Source organism: Petromyzon marinus, chromosome 58, assembly GCF_048934315.1.
Source record: "Petromyzon marinus isolate PM22_M1 ecotype Great Lakes invasive population chromosome 58, UKy_Petmar_22M1.pri1.0, whole genome shotgun sequence".
Classification (NCBI taxonomy): Eukaryota; Metazoa; Chordata; class Hyperoartia; order Petromyzontiformes; family Petromyzontidae; genus Petromyzon; species Petromyzon marinus.
This window is the reverse complement of record NC_133724.1, coordinates 5,395,973-5,413,113: the sequence shown is the minus strand read 5'-3', so window position 1 is coordinate 5,413,113 and position 17,141 is coordinate 5,395,973. Positions and strand designations below refer to the sequence as shown.

The 17,141-nt window shown below is 51.1% G+C and overlaps 1 protein-coding gene across 5 annotated transcripts in view; it reads left to right on the top strand.

Moving 5' to 3' along the window:
- The first annotated feature begins 3,650 nt into the window (after positions 1-3,650).
- Positions 3,651-17,141, top strand: part of LOC116955106 (uncharacterized) — a 178,399-nt gene continuing 164,908 nt past the window's right edge. Inside the window, exons 1-2 of one of the 5 annotated variants that reach the window (XM_076052881.1) lie at positions 3,651-3,864; positions 7,457-9,882. In XM_076052881.1, the coding sequence (XP_075908996.1) occupies positions 8,759-9,882 (1,124 nt within the window). In that variant the 5' untranslated portion in view covers positions 3,651-3,864; positions 7,457-8,758. Of the gene's footprint in view, positions 3,865-3,917; positions 9,883-17,141 lie in introns of those variants that run through there. The other 4 variants (XM_076052880.1, XM_076052879.1, XM_076052878.1 and 1 more) reach the window with 4 other exon arrangements.

The window sequence follows — 17,141 nt, the reverse complement described above, 5'->3', positions numbered from 1 at the left end:
CCCCCCCCCCCAAAAAAAAAAAAAACATGCTTAAAATCGCTTTTAAACTATTGTTGTCATTGTAGTGCGTATTTAATGTGGCGCTGCACTCTGATGTTGTAGGAGAAAACATTTATTTTAAAAAAGTCTATTTAATTAAGTAGAACGTGTTGTCTATATTTATTTATAAAGTTGCGCATTTTGACACGACCCCCTCTTCCTCTCTCGTCACACATCGTCACAAATGTCTGACCACCCCCCCAAATCCCCCCTAGGTGCGTGGCGTCATTTATGGACGGCCCCTAACCACGTGGACGGGTAGAGAAAGAAGGGATCGCGCTCCTCTGAATCACAGTGCTCTGATGCCCCTAGTGGAACACGATCGTGATTTCGAGAGACGCTCCTTGCGACGCATACGCAAGTCAAAAGACACGCGTTAAACACCCGCAGGATTTCCTCGGGCCAATATATAATCCATGTAATCACAAGCCGGTTAGCGCTGAACTATGTAGCTCATTAGTTAAACGCGTAGCAGCAGTGGTGGGGCTTTTTCGCTACCTGTGTCCTTCGTAATAGATGTGTGTGTGTGTGTTTTTTTATTATTATTTGGAGGGGAGGGATTGGGAGAGGAGAGGGAGGTGGTGAGATGGCGTGATTGTATACACCGCAACGGGACGATCAGCACGGAACGATGAGCGAAGGGGGAGTTTGTCTCGTGCAGCAACAACAACAACAAAAACAACGCGTTGGCCAATTCGTCACTCGGTGGTACATCACCACGAGGTTTTGTGTTTGGAGAGCGAACCCCGCAAATAGGCGTAACTCGCCGCCACGTTTTGTTTACGTGCAACAAAATCATCGCTGACAATTGGCCCTGCGGTGGGGTGGTGGTGGTGGTGGGTGGTGGGTGAGTGGGTGGTGGGGAGGTTTAACGCGATCGAAACCCAAACAAAAATCAAATCTAACGTTTCCGCGTGTCTAAGCGGTACGTGGGTGGTCAAGATGTCTTGTGACCCCCCCACCCACCCCCCGCGCCGGATTAATTAACCCTCAACGTTATTTTTTGTTGCGCTTTGCATATTATGATTTCTGTTTTTTTTTTTAATAAACCTTATTTTAATAGGCTGGGATGCGCAGTCTGAGCGATGATCGGATCGGCCGAATCGTTGCCTGCAACTGCTTCGTCCCGCGCAGCGACTGTCGATCTTCGCAGCAACTCCGTTGTTCCACAACTAAAAGGTGATGAAAATGACGAAAATAAATCGTGTCCAGGTGTCTTGTGACAACCTCCCCCCCCCCCCACAAGCCACCCCCTTCGCTTAAAAAAAAAAGTTGAGATGAATAAACGGGCCGTCGCGAGAGACGCTCGATCCGTCTGGTTCTGCAGCAACAAAAATTCAAATCGAATCTGCCTGATTTGTCGCGAGACCTCGAAACGTCGTCTGCCCACTGCTCTGTCCAGCACCGCGTAGCGAGAAGTTGCGCAGCGAAAGGGGGACGATCCCCAAGGCAACTCTCGCTGGCGAAGAACCAGCGGCAAGTTTCAAGCGGGGGACGATGATCACCCCGTGTTGCCCACCATCGGGAACTATTTTTTTTTGGGGGGTGGGACAAGTGCCGTTGGTGAGTAGCACTCACTACAGCGGGTCGGGTGGCCAGCACCCCCCCCCCCCGGGCCCCGACCGCCTTTGTCTCCCTAGTGGCGATTTTACACGCCCCACCCCCACCCACCCCCCGCCACCACCACCACCACCCACATCTAGGTACTCATTCGACAACTGAAACTAATGAAATGACGAAAATGAACGGTGCATCTGTTACATATCCGTATCTTCTTTGGTTCTTTCGGTAAAGTCACCACGTAGAATGAGAATAAAATAATAACTTGATAAAATAAAATAACACAATAAAATTCTCACGACGTTTCGGCCAAAACACAAGCGGCCTTCATCAGGTGAAGGGACGAGACTGACTGTCTGGAGGACAGCGCTGGAGCGAACACAGCCAAGCTCCAGACAGTCTCGTCCCTTCACCTGATGAAGGCCGCTTGCGTTGTGGCCGAAACGTCGTGAGAATTTTATTGTGTTATTTTATTTTATCAATTTATTGTTTTATTCTCAATCTACGTGACTTTACCGAAAGAACCAAAGAAGATGAATCCTTGCAGTCACGAAAGCTTTAAATCGAAATATATCCGTATCTCTTCACGAAATATCTACACACACACAAGCCTAAAGATGGGCAGTTTCGCGAGCATTGGTTCATGCGAGCCTGACCTCTACTGCTGCTGCTGATGATGATGATGGAGACGCTGAAAGTCAAAACCGGACCGGAGAGTTTGCTGGCCTTGAACAAAACGAAGATTGATTTGATTTTTTTTAATGCGCTCCCAGAATGTCCGTGCGTGCTTTGGACGAGTTAAAAAATTAACTTAACTTGACTCACAATCCTCACCACGTACCCATCGTAATTATTAATATTCTCCATAACAAAAACAACATCGTTATGATCATCATCATGATGCTGATGATGATGATCATCATGATGCTGATGATCAGCATCATGATGATGATGATCATTATCTTGATCATGGTGATGATGATCATCATCATGATGATGATGATCATCATCATCATGATGATCATCATTATCATCATGATGATGGTGATGATGATCATCATGATGATGATCAGCATCATCATGATGATTATGATGATAATGATGATCATCATGATGATGATTAGCATCGTGATTATGATGATGATAATGATGATCATCATCATGATGATGATTGTTCTGGAGCTTTTAAGCCACATTTGTAAGTTCAATCTTGAAAAGAAACAAAAAATTCGGCCCGATAATCATCCGGGGATCGTTCAAACTCCACGGGATATCCGTGACAGCTCGCGGAGCAGCCGTGCGACGCTTTTGCTTGATTCCCCTCGTTTCAAAGAGCGCCCGCGCGTTTGTGTTGTTGTTGTTGATAGCGCTGGGTCGCTTTTGTGGTGGTGGTCGTGATGGTAGATGGGAGCAGGGAGGTGGTGGTGCTGGTGGTGGTGGTGGTGGAGGAGGAGGTGGTGGTGGAGGAGGAGTTGGTGATGATGGAGGAGGAGGTGATGGTGGTGGACGTGGTGTAGGAGGAGGTGGTGGAAGTGGTGGAGGAGGCGGTGATGGTGAAGGAGGAGGTGGTGGAGGTGGTGGAGGAGGTGCTGATGGTGGAGGAGGTGCTGATGGTGGAGGAGGAGGTGGTGGTGGCGGTGGTGGAGGTGGTGGTGGTGGTGGTGAAGGAGGTGGTGGTGGTTGTGGTGGAGGTGGTCGTGGTGGTGGTGGTGGTGGTGGTGGAGGAGGTGGTGGTGGAGGTGGTCGAGGTGATGGTGGAGGTGGTGGAGGTGGAGGAGGAGGAGGTGGTGGTGGTGGTGGAGGAGGTGGTGGAGGAGGAGGTGGTGGTGGTGGTGGAGGAGGAGGAGGTGGTGGTGGTGCAGGGTAGGATGATGATGCAGAGGAGGAGGGGCAGGCTGAGAAATCGGTGGTGGTGGTGATGATGTAGGCACGCAAATGCAATGAATGGGCGAGACGGGAGAGAGAGGAGAGAGGGTGGAGATGGGAGAGAGGGTGGAGATGGGAGAGAGAGGGGGGGAGGGAGGTGAGGGGAGGAGCGACAGAAAGAGAGAGAGAGAGGCGGAGAGGCAGAGCAGAGCGAGCGAGTGAGTGCAGCTCAGTTGCGCCCGTGCGTACGACACGGAACTTTGTCGCTGCTGAGAACACGGCGTGCGGTAGCGGTGGTGGTTGGTGGGGTGTGCGGAGAGGGAGTGCCTACGGAATCCTGATGATTCGCAATGAAGGCGAGGCACGCGGCGGTGGTGTTGCTGGCGGTGGTTGTTGGTGGTGAGTGACGCCAATTTTCGTGGTTCCGCTGCGCATTTAAAAGAAGAAGAAGAAGAAGCAGCAGCAGAAAGACGAGGGGGGAGGGGGGGGGCGATGTGGTAAGCAGCAGACAGAGAGAGAGAAGAGAAGAGATTAGGAGAAGATACTGATAGAGGACACAGCATTGGGAGTAGTAGCTGCATCATCATCAGCAGCAGCAGCAGCATCATCAGCAGCAGTTGCAGCAGCAGCATCGTCAGCAGGAGGAAGACGAGAGATTTTGGAACAAGCGAGAGAGAGAGAGACGGATAATAGTTCGAGTGGAGCAGCGAAAATCATCATCAGCCGCGACAATCATCAGCAGCAGTAGCATCAGCGTCAGGATTATCATCAGCGACAGCGGCATTATTAGCAGCATCAGCAGCAGCAACAGCAGTATCAGCAGAAGCGGCATCAGCCGGATCAACATCAGCATCAATCGTCAGCGCCTCTTCACTCCATCATCATCATCAGCAGCATCGCCACGCCTTTCCTCGTGGTCATTGTCTCTAAGCCCCAGCATCATCATCAGCAGCATCATCATCATCATGATCGTTGACACACCTCCACAATCATCACCACAGCCTCTGTACTTTCAGCAGCAATATCAGCAGCAATATCAACAGCAGCAGCAATATCATCAGCAGCAGCAATATCATAATCATCATCAGCAGCAGCAATGTCAGCAGCAGCAACGTGGGAATAGCAGGAGCATATCTACGTTAGTTTCTGTGTGAGTCTCTGTGAGTAGCGAGTCGCTGTGGGTAGTGAGTCGCTGCAAGTGGTGAGTAGCTGTAAGTGGTGAGTAGCTGTGAGTGCGTTTCTGCGACTCTCTGCGAGCGAGTTTCTGTGAGTCGCTGTGAGTGATTGAGCCTCTGTGAGTCGCTGTGAGTGAGTCTCTGTGAGTGATTGAGCCTCTGTGAGTCTCTGTGAGTGAGTCTCTGTGAGTGAGTGAGTCTCAGTGAGTGAGTGAGTCTCTGTGAGTCTCTGTGAGTGAGTCTCTGTGAGTGAGTAGCTGTGAGTGAGTGAGTCTCTGTGAGTGAGTCGCTGTGAGCCTCTGTGAGTGAGTCTCTGTGAGTGAGTCTCTGTGAGTGAGTCGCTGTGACCCTCTGCGAGTGAGTCTCTGTGAGTGAGTCTCTGTGAGTGATTGAGCCTCTGTGAATCTCTGTGAGTGAGTCTCTGTGAGTGAGTGAGGCTCTGTGAGTCTCTGTGAGTGAGTCTCTGTGAGTGAGTGAGTCTGTGAGTCTCTGTGAGTCTCTGTGAGTGAGTCTCTGTGAGTGAGTGAGTCTCTGTGAGTGAGTCTCTGTGAGTGATTGAGCCTCTGTGAGTGAGTGAGTGAGTCTCTGTGAGTCTCTGTGAGTGAGTCTCTGTGAGTCTCTGTGAGTGAGTCTCTGTGAGTCTCTGTGAGTGTGTCTCTGTGAGTGAGTGAGTCGATGTGAGTCTCTGTGAGTGAGTCTCTGTGAGTGAGTCTCTGTGAGTGAGTCTCTGTGAGTGAGTCGCTGTGAGTCTCTGTGAGTCTCTGTGAGTGAGTGAGTCTCTGTGAGTCTCTGTGAGTGAGTCTCTGTGAGTGAGTGAGTCTCTGTGAATGAGTATCTGTGTGAGTGAGTCTCTGTGAGGCTCTGTGAGTGAGTGAGTCTCTGTGAGTCTCTGTGAGTGAGTCTCTGTGAGTGAGTCTCTGTGAGTGATTGAGCCTCTGTGAGTGAGTGAGTGAGTCTCTGTGAGTCTCTGTGAGTCTCTGTGAGTGAGTCTCTGTGAGTGAGTCTCTGTGAGTGAGTCTCTGTGAGTGAGTCTCTGTGAGTCTCTGTGAGTGAGTCTCTGTGAGTTAGTGAGTCGCTGTGAGTCTCTGTGAGGGAGTGAGTGAGTCTCTGTGAATGAGTCTCTGTGAATGAGTCTCTGTGAGTGAGTCTCTGTGAGTCTCTGTGAGTGAGTGAGTCATTGTGAGTCATTGTGAGTCTCTGTGAGTCTCTGAGTGAGTCTCTGTGAGTGAGTCTCTGTGAGTGAGTGAGTCTCTGTGAGTGAGTCTCTGTGAGTGAGTCTCTGTGAGTGAGTGAGTCTCTGTGAGTGAGTCTCTGTGAGTGAGTGAGCCTCTGTGAGTGAGTCTCTGTGAGTGAGTGTGTCTCTGTGAGTCTCTGTGAGTGAGTCTCTGTGAGTGAGTGAGTCGCTGTGAGTCTCTGTGAGTTTCTGTGAGTGAGTCGCTGTGAGTCTCTGTGAATGAGTCTCTGTGAGTCTCTGTGAGTGAGTCTCTGTGAGTGAGTGAGTCGCTGTGAGTCTCTGTGAGTCTCTGTGAATGAGTCTCTGTGAGTCTCTGTGAATGAGTCTCTGTGAGTCTCTGTGAATGAGTCTCTGTGAGTCTCTGTGAATGAGTCTCTGTGAGTGAGTATCTGTGAGTGAGTCGCTGTGAGTCTCTGTGAGTCTCTGTGAGTGAGTCTCTGTGAGTGAGTGAGTGAGTGCGTGAGTCGCTGTGAGTCTCTGTGAGTGAGTGAGTCGCTGTGAGTTTCTGTGAGGGAGTGAGTGAGTCTCTGTGAGTGAGTCTCTGTGAGTGAGTCTCTGTGAGTGAGTGAGTCTCTGTGAGTGAGTGAGTGAGTCGCTGTGAGTCTCTGTGAGTCTCTGTCAGTGGGTCGCTGTGAGTGAGTGAGTCGCTGTGAGTGAGTAAGTCTCTGTGAGTGATTGAGCCTCTGTGAGTGAGTGAGTATCTGTGAGTCTCTGTGAGTCTCTGTGAATGAGTCTCTGTGAGTGAATCGCTGTGAGTGAGTGTGCCTCTGTGAGTGAGCCTCTGTGAGTTTCTGTGAGTGAGTCTCTGTGAGTCTCTGTGAGTGAGTCTCTGTGAGTGAGTCTCTGTGAGTGAGCCTATGTGAGTCTCTGTGAGTCTCTGTGAGTGAGTCTCTGTGAGTGAGTGAGTCTCTGAGTCTATGTGAGTGTGTCTCTGTGAATGAGTCTCTGTGAGTGAGTCTCAGTGAGTGAGTGAGTCTCTGTGAGTCTTTGTGAGTGAGTAGGTGAGTCTCACTGAGTCGCTGTAAGTGAGTGAGTCGCTGTGAGTGAGTGAGTGAGTCGCTCTCCCCTTCTTGCACGGTAACAATTTCCCAAAATCACCTCTCCCATTCCCTTCTCTCTCCATCTCTCTCCATCTCTCTTCATCTCTCTTCACCTCTCAATCTCTCTCCCTTCTCTCTCCATCTCTCAATCTCTCTCCCTTCTCTCTCCATCTCTCTCCATCTCTCAATCTGTCTCCTTTCTCTCTCCATCTCTCAATCTCTCTCCATCTCTCTCCATCTCTCAATCTCTCTCCATTCTCTCTCCATCTCTCAATCTCTCTCCATCTCTCTCCCTTCTCTCTCCATCTCTCTCCATCTCTCTCCATCTCTCAATCTCTCTCCCATCTTTCTCCATCTCTCTCCATCTCTCTCCGTCTCTCCATTCTCTCTGCCAAAGATTATCGTCTCCGCTCTCTCTCCCCTCTCACCCCCGTCTCCCCTGCCTCTCCCTCTCCTCTCGGCTCTGCGTTAACTCAACTCTCAGCTCTCCCCCTCTGCTCCCCAATTCCTTTCGCCTCTCTTTCGCGTTCTCTGTTTTATAGCTTAACCTCTCTCCACTCTCTCCACTCTAATCGACTCCCCGGTCACTATCATTTATCTCTTTCCTACTCGACCTCATCTCTCTCTCTTTCCACTCTGCTCCATCTTTCTGCCGTTTCCTCCGCGCTCCGCTCACACCGCTCACTCCCTTCACCCTGAACAATCCGTTACCTTCACCCTGAACAATCCGTGACCTTCACCCTGAACAATCCTCTATCTACACCCTGAACCCTCCTCTACCTACACCCTGAACCCTCCGCTACCTACACCCTGAACACTCCTCTAACTACACCCTGAACACTCCTCTAACTACACCCTGAACCCTCCTCCACCTACACCCTGAACCCTCCACTACCTATACCCTGAACCCTCCGCCACCTACACCCTGAACCCTCCTCCACCTACACCCTGAACCCTCCGCTACCTACACCCTGAACCCTTCTCTACCTACACCCTGAACCCTCCTCTACCTACACCCTGAATCCTCTTCTACCTACACCCTGAACCCTCCTCCACCTACACCCTGAACCCTCCTCCACCTACACCCTGAACCCTCCGCTACCTACACCCTGAACCCTCCTCTAACTACACCCTGAACCCTCCGCTACCTACACCCTGAACCCTCCTCTACCTACACCCTGAACCCTCCGCTCCCTTCACTCCGAACTCTCCGCTGAACTCGCCCTTCTCCGATCTGCCATCTCGCCGCGCGCTCTGCTATCTCCTCTCTCGAACCAATTGTAAATCTCTCCCTCTCTGTCCCTCTCTTCCTATCTCATCTCTCATCTCTCCCTACTCTCGTCTCGTGCATCCCACGCCATTCTCTCCAGTCGTGTCTCATCTCACTCACCTCCTCTCCGCATCTCTCTCTCTCTATCTTCCACTTCCTCCAACTCCCTTTCAATAATCTTCTCACTCCTCTACGCATTTCTCTCACCAATCTCACATACACTATTCTCCCTACGTATCTCTCTCATATCACTCCGCTACTCTCCCTCCCCCCTCTCTCCATCTCTCCCCCCTCTCTCTCTCCCCCCTCGTCCACGCTCCCCTTCACTCTCCCATATCTCCCCTCTCTCCTCCTCCGCTCACCTCCACATCCTCACATCTCTCTCTGTCTCTCTCTCTCTCTAACATCACTCTCCCCATTTCTCAATATCAACACTCTCTCCCTCTCTCTCTCCCAACAACAACAACAACCACCAACCACCACCGCAACTCCATCGCTCGTTCGCTCTCCGCGAGGCTCGCAGTCATGCGGAGCCGCTGGCCCTGCCCCCGCAGCTGCCCTCCCGAGGCGAGCCATGCTGCCCTTTAGCGGCCGCGCCGACTCACTGCCCCTGCAGAGGGCAGCGTCGCAGCGTCCGGCCACCCGGCGAGTTATGCTCGCGCTGGTTTGCGCCCTGCTGCTCTGCTTCTACGCGTGCCTCCATCGGCCGGGCCAGGCGTGCTGTCAACACAGTCCGGTCTACAGGGCAGCAGCAGAAGCAGAAGCATCGGCAGCAGCAGCAGTGGCATCGGCAGGAAGGGTTTCGTCATTGTCGTTATCATCAGCGGCGGCGGCGGCGGCGGCCAAAGGAGCGATAGTCAAAGGCATAGCAGATTTGCCAATATCATCATCATCATCATCAGCGCAGGAGGACTACTCTTACTATTACTACAACAGTGTAGGAGGCGGCAACAAGAACGACGATGATGATGAAACCGGTGACGAGGGAGACAGCTCGAACAACAACAACTACGACTACAACAACAACTACTACTACAACGAGGAGGAGGAGGACCAGGGTGATGGTGGTGATGATGGTGATGGTGATGATGATGTTGGTGGTGGAGGAGGAGGAGGAGGCTCCTTGGCCGAGCGCACGCGAACAATCGTCGAGAAGAAGACGCGACCCGCTCCGAGGTCGAACTCTGTCGGACTGGTGCTACCTTGGAGGTCAAGAAGGCAGGAGCAGGAGCAGCAGCAGCAGGAGCAGCAGCAGCAGGAGGAGGAGGAGCAGGAGGCTGACATGGGTGTCGTCCGAATCGCGGCGGCTGAGGCTGTGGACACGGCGGCGAACGAGGAGGCGGAGCAGGAGGAGGAGGGTGGAGACGAGGTGCCGGAGGATGACGACGACCCCAGACCGAGGGACGGCGCTCGCTCGCTCCAGCAGACGGCGCCGCGACGAGGTGGAGGTGGAGGAGGTGGTGGTGGAGGAGACGACTACCGGGGGAAGCCGTCGCCCGACGTTTCGGAGCGCGCTAACCTGTCGACGGCGAGCGGCCCCGGCGAGAGGCGCTTGCCCCAGGCCATCATCATCGGCGTGAAGAAGGGGGGCACCAGGGCCCTGCTCGAGTTCCTGAGGCTCCATCCGGACGTGCGAGCCGTGGGCTCGGAGCCCCACTTCTTCGACCGCCACTACCAGCGGGGTCTCGACTGGTACAGGTGAGCGGGGTCTCGACTGGTACAGGTGAGCGGGGTCTCGAGTGGTACAGGTGAGCGGGGTCTCGAGTGGTACAGGTGAGCGGGGTCTCGAGTGGTACAGGTGAGCGGGGTCTCGACTGGTACAGGTGAGCGGGGTCTCGAGTGGTACAGGTGAGCGGGGTCTCGAGTGGTACAGGTGAGCGGGGTCTCGACTGGTACAGGTGAGCGGGGTCTCGACTGGTACACGTGAGCGGGGTCTCGACTGGTACAGGTGAGCGGGGCCACGCGGGGAGCGGTGGCGCAGCGGTTAGCGCTACGCTGCGCCACGAACCCGGCGACCCGGGTTCGATTCCCGCTCACAGCCAACACCCAGTGACGATTGTCTGAACCGGTCCCGGGCCTCCCCTAGGTCGACTCAGCCTTAAATGAGTACCTGGTGTAGCAGTGTAGTAAACATCGCCACTGGGGAGACAAAGGCGGTCGGGCGGTGTGTTGGCCACCCACCCACTCGTGATGCCGTGCCGGCCTTCATAGGTGCTCGCTAACAGCACTTGCCCCAACAGTCTGTTAAGGCTATACGGGGGATCTTTGTCTTTTGCGTCTGTGTGTGTGTCTGTGTGTGTCTCTGTGTGTGTGTTTCTGTTTGTGTGTCTCTCTCTGTCTGTGTCTCTGTGTCTCTCTCTCTGTCTGTGTCTTTGTGTCTCTCTCTGTCTGTGTCTTTGTGTCTCTCTGTCTGTGTCTCTGTGTGTCTCTCTCAGCCTCTCTGTGTCTCTGTTTCTCTCTGTCTCTGTGTGTTTATGTGTGTGTCTCTCTCTCTCTGTCTCTCTGTCTGTGTCTCTGTGTGTCTCTGTGTGTGTGTCTCTCTCTCTGTCTCTCTCTTTATCTCTCTGTCTCTGTGTGTGTATCTCTCTCTGTCTCTCTCTGTGTCTGTGTGTCTCTCTCTGTCGGTCTCTCTGTGTCTCTCTGTGTCTCTCTCTGTATCTCTGTGTGTCTCTGTCTCTCTGTCTGTCTCTGTGTTTGTCTTTCTCTCTCTGTGTCTCTCTCTGTGTCTCTGTGTGTCGCTGTCTCTCTGTCTGTCTCTGTGTTTGTCTTTCTCTCTCTGTGTCTCTCTCTGTGTCTCTGTGTGTCTCTCTCTGTATCTCTGTGTGTCTCTGTCTCTCTGTCTGTCTCTGTGTTTGTCTTTCTCTCTCTGTGTCTCTCTCTGTGTCTCTGTGTGTCGCTGTCTCTCTGTCTGTCTCTGTGTTTGTCTCTCTCTCAATGTGTGTCTCTCTGTGTCTATGTGTGTCTCTGTGTGTCTCTGTCTCCGTGTCTGTATTTCTCTCTCGTGATCGAACACTTGTAGACTCTCTCTCTCTCAGTGTCCCTGTCTCTCTCTTGAGACAGACAGATATTCTCATTCGTATTTATTTTCTTATTTTTTGGTTGGGGAAGGGATGGAGGGGGATTGCGTGTGTGTGTGTCGTACTCCGGTTAGCGCTACGTTACGCTGCGCTATGAACCTGGCGACCCGGGTTCGATTCCCGCTCAGTGATGATTATCTGAACCGGTCCTGGGCCTCCCCTAGGTCGACTCAGCCTCAAATGAGTACCTGGTGCGGTGTGTAAACATCGCCACTAGGGAGACAAAGGCGGTCGGGCGTGGTGCTGGCCACCCACCCCCTCGTGTACCGTTACCGGCCTTCATAGGTGCTCGCTAACAGCACTTGCCCCTACAGTCTGTTACAGGCTACACGGGGGATCTTTGTCTTTGATCTTTTTGTCGTACTCCCCTCCGCCACCCGACGCTCGAGCCGAACGGGAAGTTCCACTTTTTGTCATCGCTCCATCGGCACCACGCCGGTGACATCGGGGCGCGATACCCCGCACGGCACGTTCATGCGACTGCCTTGGCGGTCCGACGTTTCGCTGGTAGTCACAATCAGGAGCAGCAGCAGCCTCATGTACATCATCAGGCAAGTTGGTAGACGCGTCCTAACAACCGTTCGTTCAATGTGTTGGGCGGATCGTCATCATTATCATCAGCAGCAGCAGCCAAAGCAGTGATAGTAAAAGTCAAAGCAGATTTGTCAATATCGTCATCATCATCCGACAACCATGGTGGCTAGGAGATGTTAACTACCTCGCCTGGTGTACAGGAGGTCGTGGGTTCGCTCCCGACCCAGACGGCTGCTGCTGTATATTTGGAATTTGCGTGTCTCTCTCTCTCTCATCATCATCACCACGGTGGCTAGGAGATGTTAACTACCTCGCCTGGTGTACAGGAGTTCTAGGGCTCGATCCCGACCCTGACGCCCGCTGTATATTTCTGAGTTTGCGTCTCTCTCTCTCTCTCCCCGCGTGGTCGCTTATATTTTTCCCCCCCTCCGGGCTCCTCCTGTCTCCCCACCCACACACACACATTTAGAATCATCATCCACGCGTTCAGAGAGTTATTTGAGCTGCGAGAAAATGCCCCATGCGATAAGCCGCCGCTCCCGTTGAAGAGCGGCCGTTGCAGATGGGCCAGATCGCTTTTTGTCAAACAAGTATCTACTACACTACTACAGAGCTCAGCTGGGTGACCCCCCCCCCCCTGACCTGGGTACGAATAAAACGAGCGGCAGTTTTAGTTTACCGACACTAGCGGCGGTGCTTGCCGGATTAAGTCGGCTACTTTTGTTCATAACGCGGCGACGTCGTGAATATTGTCCATGCCGGGTGGAGGAGGGGTACGCGACACACAGTTCAGTTAGAGCCACGGCGATATGACTCCATCCACCCCCCCCCCTCTTCTGCCCCCCGAACTAATAAAGACAAATTTTTCGACTAAAAACTTTCGTGACTACAGGAATTCATATTCTTGGTTCTTTCGGTAACGTCACGTAGATAGAAAATAATATTTTAAAAAATACAAATAAATTTTTTTTATAAAAATACATTCTAATTTCATTATTAAAATGAAAATTATTTTTTATTATTTTATTTTATTTTTGCTTTTTATTTTATGTCTACGTAACTTTACCGAAAGAACCACGAATAATAAAGAGGAGCCGAGTTTCGACGTTTTAAACAAAGTATTTATCTGGTGATAGCTGTTGCTGCTACGTTGGCAGTGGTACACAAACAACAACAACAACTCAACACGTTTAATATCTTTCGATTTAAAGCTTTCGTGACTGCAGGGATTCATCTTCTTGGTTCTTTCGGTAAAGTCACCACGAAGAAGGGAAACAAAAAAATTATAAAAATCAAACGTAATAAAATAAAATTCTCGCGACGTTTCGACAGCTCTGTTTCTTCACCTGAGGACGGCTGCTTGTGTTGTGGCCGAAACGTCGTGAGAATTGTATTTTCTTATGTTTTATTCGTATTATTTTATTACGTGACTTTATCGAAAGAATCAAGAAGACGTTCTGTATCAATAAGTACACCGCGTCTGTGTGTGTGCGCGTGTGTGTGTGTGTGCGCGTGTGGCCTTAACAGTAATATATATATTAAACATACACATGTTCAAACATACATATATCTGTTCAGTAGGTGACACTTATTTTAATGGGACTTGCTTCGGGGGTTTCGTCACCGTAACAATGATCCATACTTGTGGCTGGGGTTTCTCGCCCCACTGGGTGACATTGAGGCCTGGATTGATTGTTTCTGTGTGTATGTGTGTGTGTCTGTGTGTGTGTCTGTGTGTGTCTGTGTGTGTCTGTGTGCGTGTATGTGTGTGTCTGTGTGTGTGTGTAGTTAGTGTAGCAGTTAGCGCTACGCTGCGCTACAACCCTGGCGACCTGTGTTCGATTCCCGCTCGCGGCCAACACTGGTGACGATTATCTGAACCGGGTCCCGGGCCTCCCCTAGTTCGACTCTGTCTCAAATGAGTACCTGGTGCGGTGCGTAAAAAAACATCACCACTGGGGGAGACAAAGGCGGTCGGGCGGTGTGTTGGCCACCCACCCCCTCGTGATGCCGTGCCGGCCTTCACAGGTGCTACTCGCTAACAGCACTTGCCCCTACAGTCTGTTACAGGCTACACGGGGGATCTTTGTCTTTGTCGTTCACCCCTCACCGCCCAGCGCGATCGTCACACGGAAGCGGCCTTCATTTACTTTGTGTATCTGCTTGTGCATCGCATGCGCCAATCGATCATCGATCATCGATCGGTCGATGATCGCTGATCGATCGATCGATGTCTTGGGTTCAAGTCTGGCCGAGTTCGCGACCAGGTGAAGCTCACGGGGCGTGAGTCTGAGCTGCAGAATCGCGCCTACGTTGATGCAAAAGAAACGAAGGCTCTTCATTTGACCAGGTGAGAGCCCACCGCTGAGCTGTATGGATCGTACTCAGGAGCGACCTGGCCATCGCAAATGACAGCTCAATGGACGTAGCGCGTCATGTTCATCGTGCGGAAACGGATAGCAGCAGCCAAATGACTCTCTAAACGCGCGACGTTGATTCTGAATTCGGAGGGGGACATAACCGGAGAAAAATCCACGCGACCATGGGGAGAGAGGCACTGCAAACTCCAAATATACAGCAGCAGGCGCCAGGGTCGGGATCGAACCCACGACCGCCTGTAGACCAGGCAAGGTAGTCAACATCTCCTAGCCATCGTGATGATGATGAGAGAGAGAGAGACACGCAAACTCCAAATATACAGCAGCAGCAGGCGTCAGGGTCGGGATCGAACCCACGACCTCCTGTATACCAGGCGAGGTAGTTAACATTTCCTGTTTATGGAGCGACTTCCATCATCATCTCAACACATTTGACAGGGGCACCCCCAGTTGCAGCTCTCCCTGTGCTACGCAAGGTTGCCTCAGCACCTTGCCATTAGTCGGCCAGTACGGGGCGATGATTGCCGCTGCGTGGTCCAGCCTAGGACACCCCCAGTGGCAGCTGCCCCTGTTCGACACGAGGGTGACTTGATCAGCATCGCCACTGCCACATTCGTCACTGGCCCGCTGCCTTCTGCGTTGACTTTCACGTCACGTTGTAACCTCACCCCTGCGTAAATAATCACACAATAGGCAGCATTCACCTACAGTATCTGTTGCGCCCCGACATCAACATCATCATCATCCTCGCAGCGGCAGCGGCCGCTTTTGGCTCAGCCATCGAACAAAGACGATGGTCAACGCATCGCGCGGCGCTTTCAGACGCGCTTCTGCAGCCGTCTGGAACGCTCTTCCCTTCCGATATTAGGACGCCACTGGAGCTATGCACTCTTAAATCATCTTGATTGAAAACTCGTTTCTTTAGAACGCCTTTTGTGTTTAGTTTGTTGTCATTTCCCCCGCACCTCCGATTAGCACGGTCGGCTACGTACAAAGAAGTTCAACATACACACGTAAATAATACACCCGGGACATTGTGGGTCATTGTTGCACACACAGCATGCGATGGGACACTCCTGCCGCTGCTGTTATATTTAATGGTACGGGTGTTCGTAATTCGGGCGTTTGTAACTCGGGGGTTTGTAAGTATTGGCAGTCGTAAGTCGGGTATTCGTAAGTATGGGTGTTTGTAAGTCAGGCATTCGTAAGTATGAGCGTTGGTAAGTCAGGTGTTTTTAAGTACAGGCGTTTGTAAGTCGGGCGTTTGTACATATGGGCATTCGTAATTAGGGTGTTCGTAAGCCAGGGTTTTCGTAACTATGGGTGTTCTTAATTACAGGTGTACCTAAGTCAGGCGTTCGTAGGTACGGGCGTTCGTAAGTCTGGCGTTCGTAAGTCGGGCGTTCGTAGGTATCGGTGTTCATAAGTCGGGTGTTCGTAGATACGGGTGTTCGTAAGTACGGGCGTTTGTAAGTCAATGACTGCATGTGCAGTAAGGTCTCAGAGTACGCTGACCCCACTCATACGCGACCGACTCCAATTCATCCTTACACTTTGTGACTCGTCCTTTCGCTACACGCACGGAGCGGGAAGCCGAGTCAAGTCACCGCCCCGACATCACGCGCACGTGGATTTCAGGGCGTGTAACCGTATCGCCAAGTGCAATAAACGAGCCCAAAAGCATATCTAGTGTTCTACTCAAGTGTTAATAATAGCTAGGGTTATTAATAATCGAGTGTTCTCTCTGACCCGGATGCTTCCGATGATTAGTGAAACATTTACGATAAAGAGACTGTCATTTCTTAAAGATGTATGTACATTTATACACGTGTTATATCCACTATTACATGTCATATATTACACTCGTGTCGTTGTATATTGTGTATATAGTAGTATAATTGTAGCGTAGTAGTATGTAGTAGTGTAAAGTAATACAGGGTGTTTTAAAGAGATGGACCAGATTTGAAATCGCTATATCCCTGCAACCACGAACCGTCCATGAATGAAACTCTTACCACTTGAGAGGGCGGGGCATAGAGAGGGCGGGGCATAGAGAGGGCGGGGCACAGAGTTTCAAATGATTACCGCGAGATGCCTCTCCCAGCGCACAAACAGCCCCTAGCCTCAGTCGTTCGCAAGACAACGCTGCCTCAACGTTGGACAGGTGGCACGGGACCCCTACACTTGGCCGCTACACTCTTGGCCCCCAAGATCCCCCCTAGACATCATCACACCCTGCGACTTTAGCTTGTGGGGATACGTCAAAGACCCGTGGTGTTTTTGTGCTACCATTAGCGACTAATCTGGATGACCTCAAAAACAGAATCACGGCAGCGGTGATTTCAGTGGATGAAGACACTTTGAGAGGCGTTTGGGACGAATTCAACTATCGTCTCGATGTTGTCCGTACAGCAGATAGAGGGCACATAGATTAGTTATAAAATGGTTAGTTAAACGTAATAACCAGTCACAAGCTAATCACTCAGCTATTTCAATGCTAAATTCTATGCTAATTCCTTTGTCAAGGCACTTTGTTTCGTCTCACACAGCTTAAAGGTCGCGATCTGAGCGTGGCTTTTTCACTCCAGCGCTGTCCTCCAGACAGTCTCGTCCCTTCACCTGATGAAGGCCGCTTGTGTTGTGGCCGAAACGTCGTGAGAATTTTATTGTGCTATTTTATTTTATCAATTTATTATTTTATTCTCATTCTACGTGACTTTACCGAAAGAACCAAAGAAGAACTCATTAAACCGTTTGCAACTTTTCGTGTAATTGTAACATGTTGACATCGTGAAAAATACTGCTTTGAAATTTTATATAGTAGGGTATAGTAGTATATAACAGTAACATAGTAGTAAATAGTATTATATAGTATATAGTAGTGTATAATAGTATATAGTAGTAACATATTAGTATATAGTAGTGTATAGTCGTATATAGTAAGATATAGTAGCATATATTAGTGTAC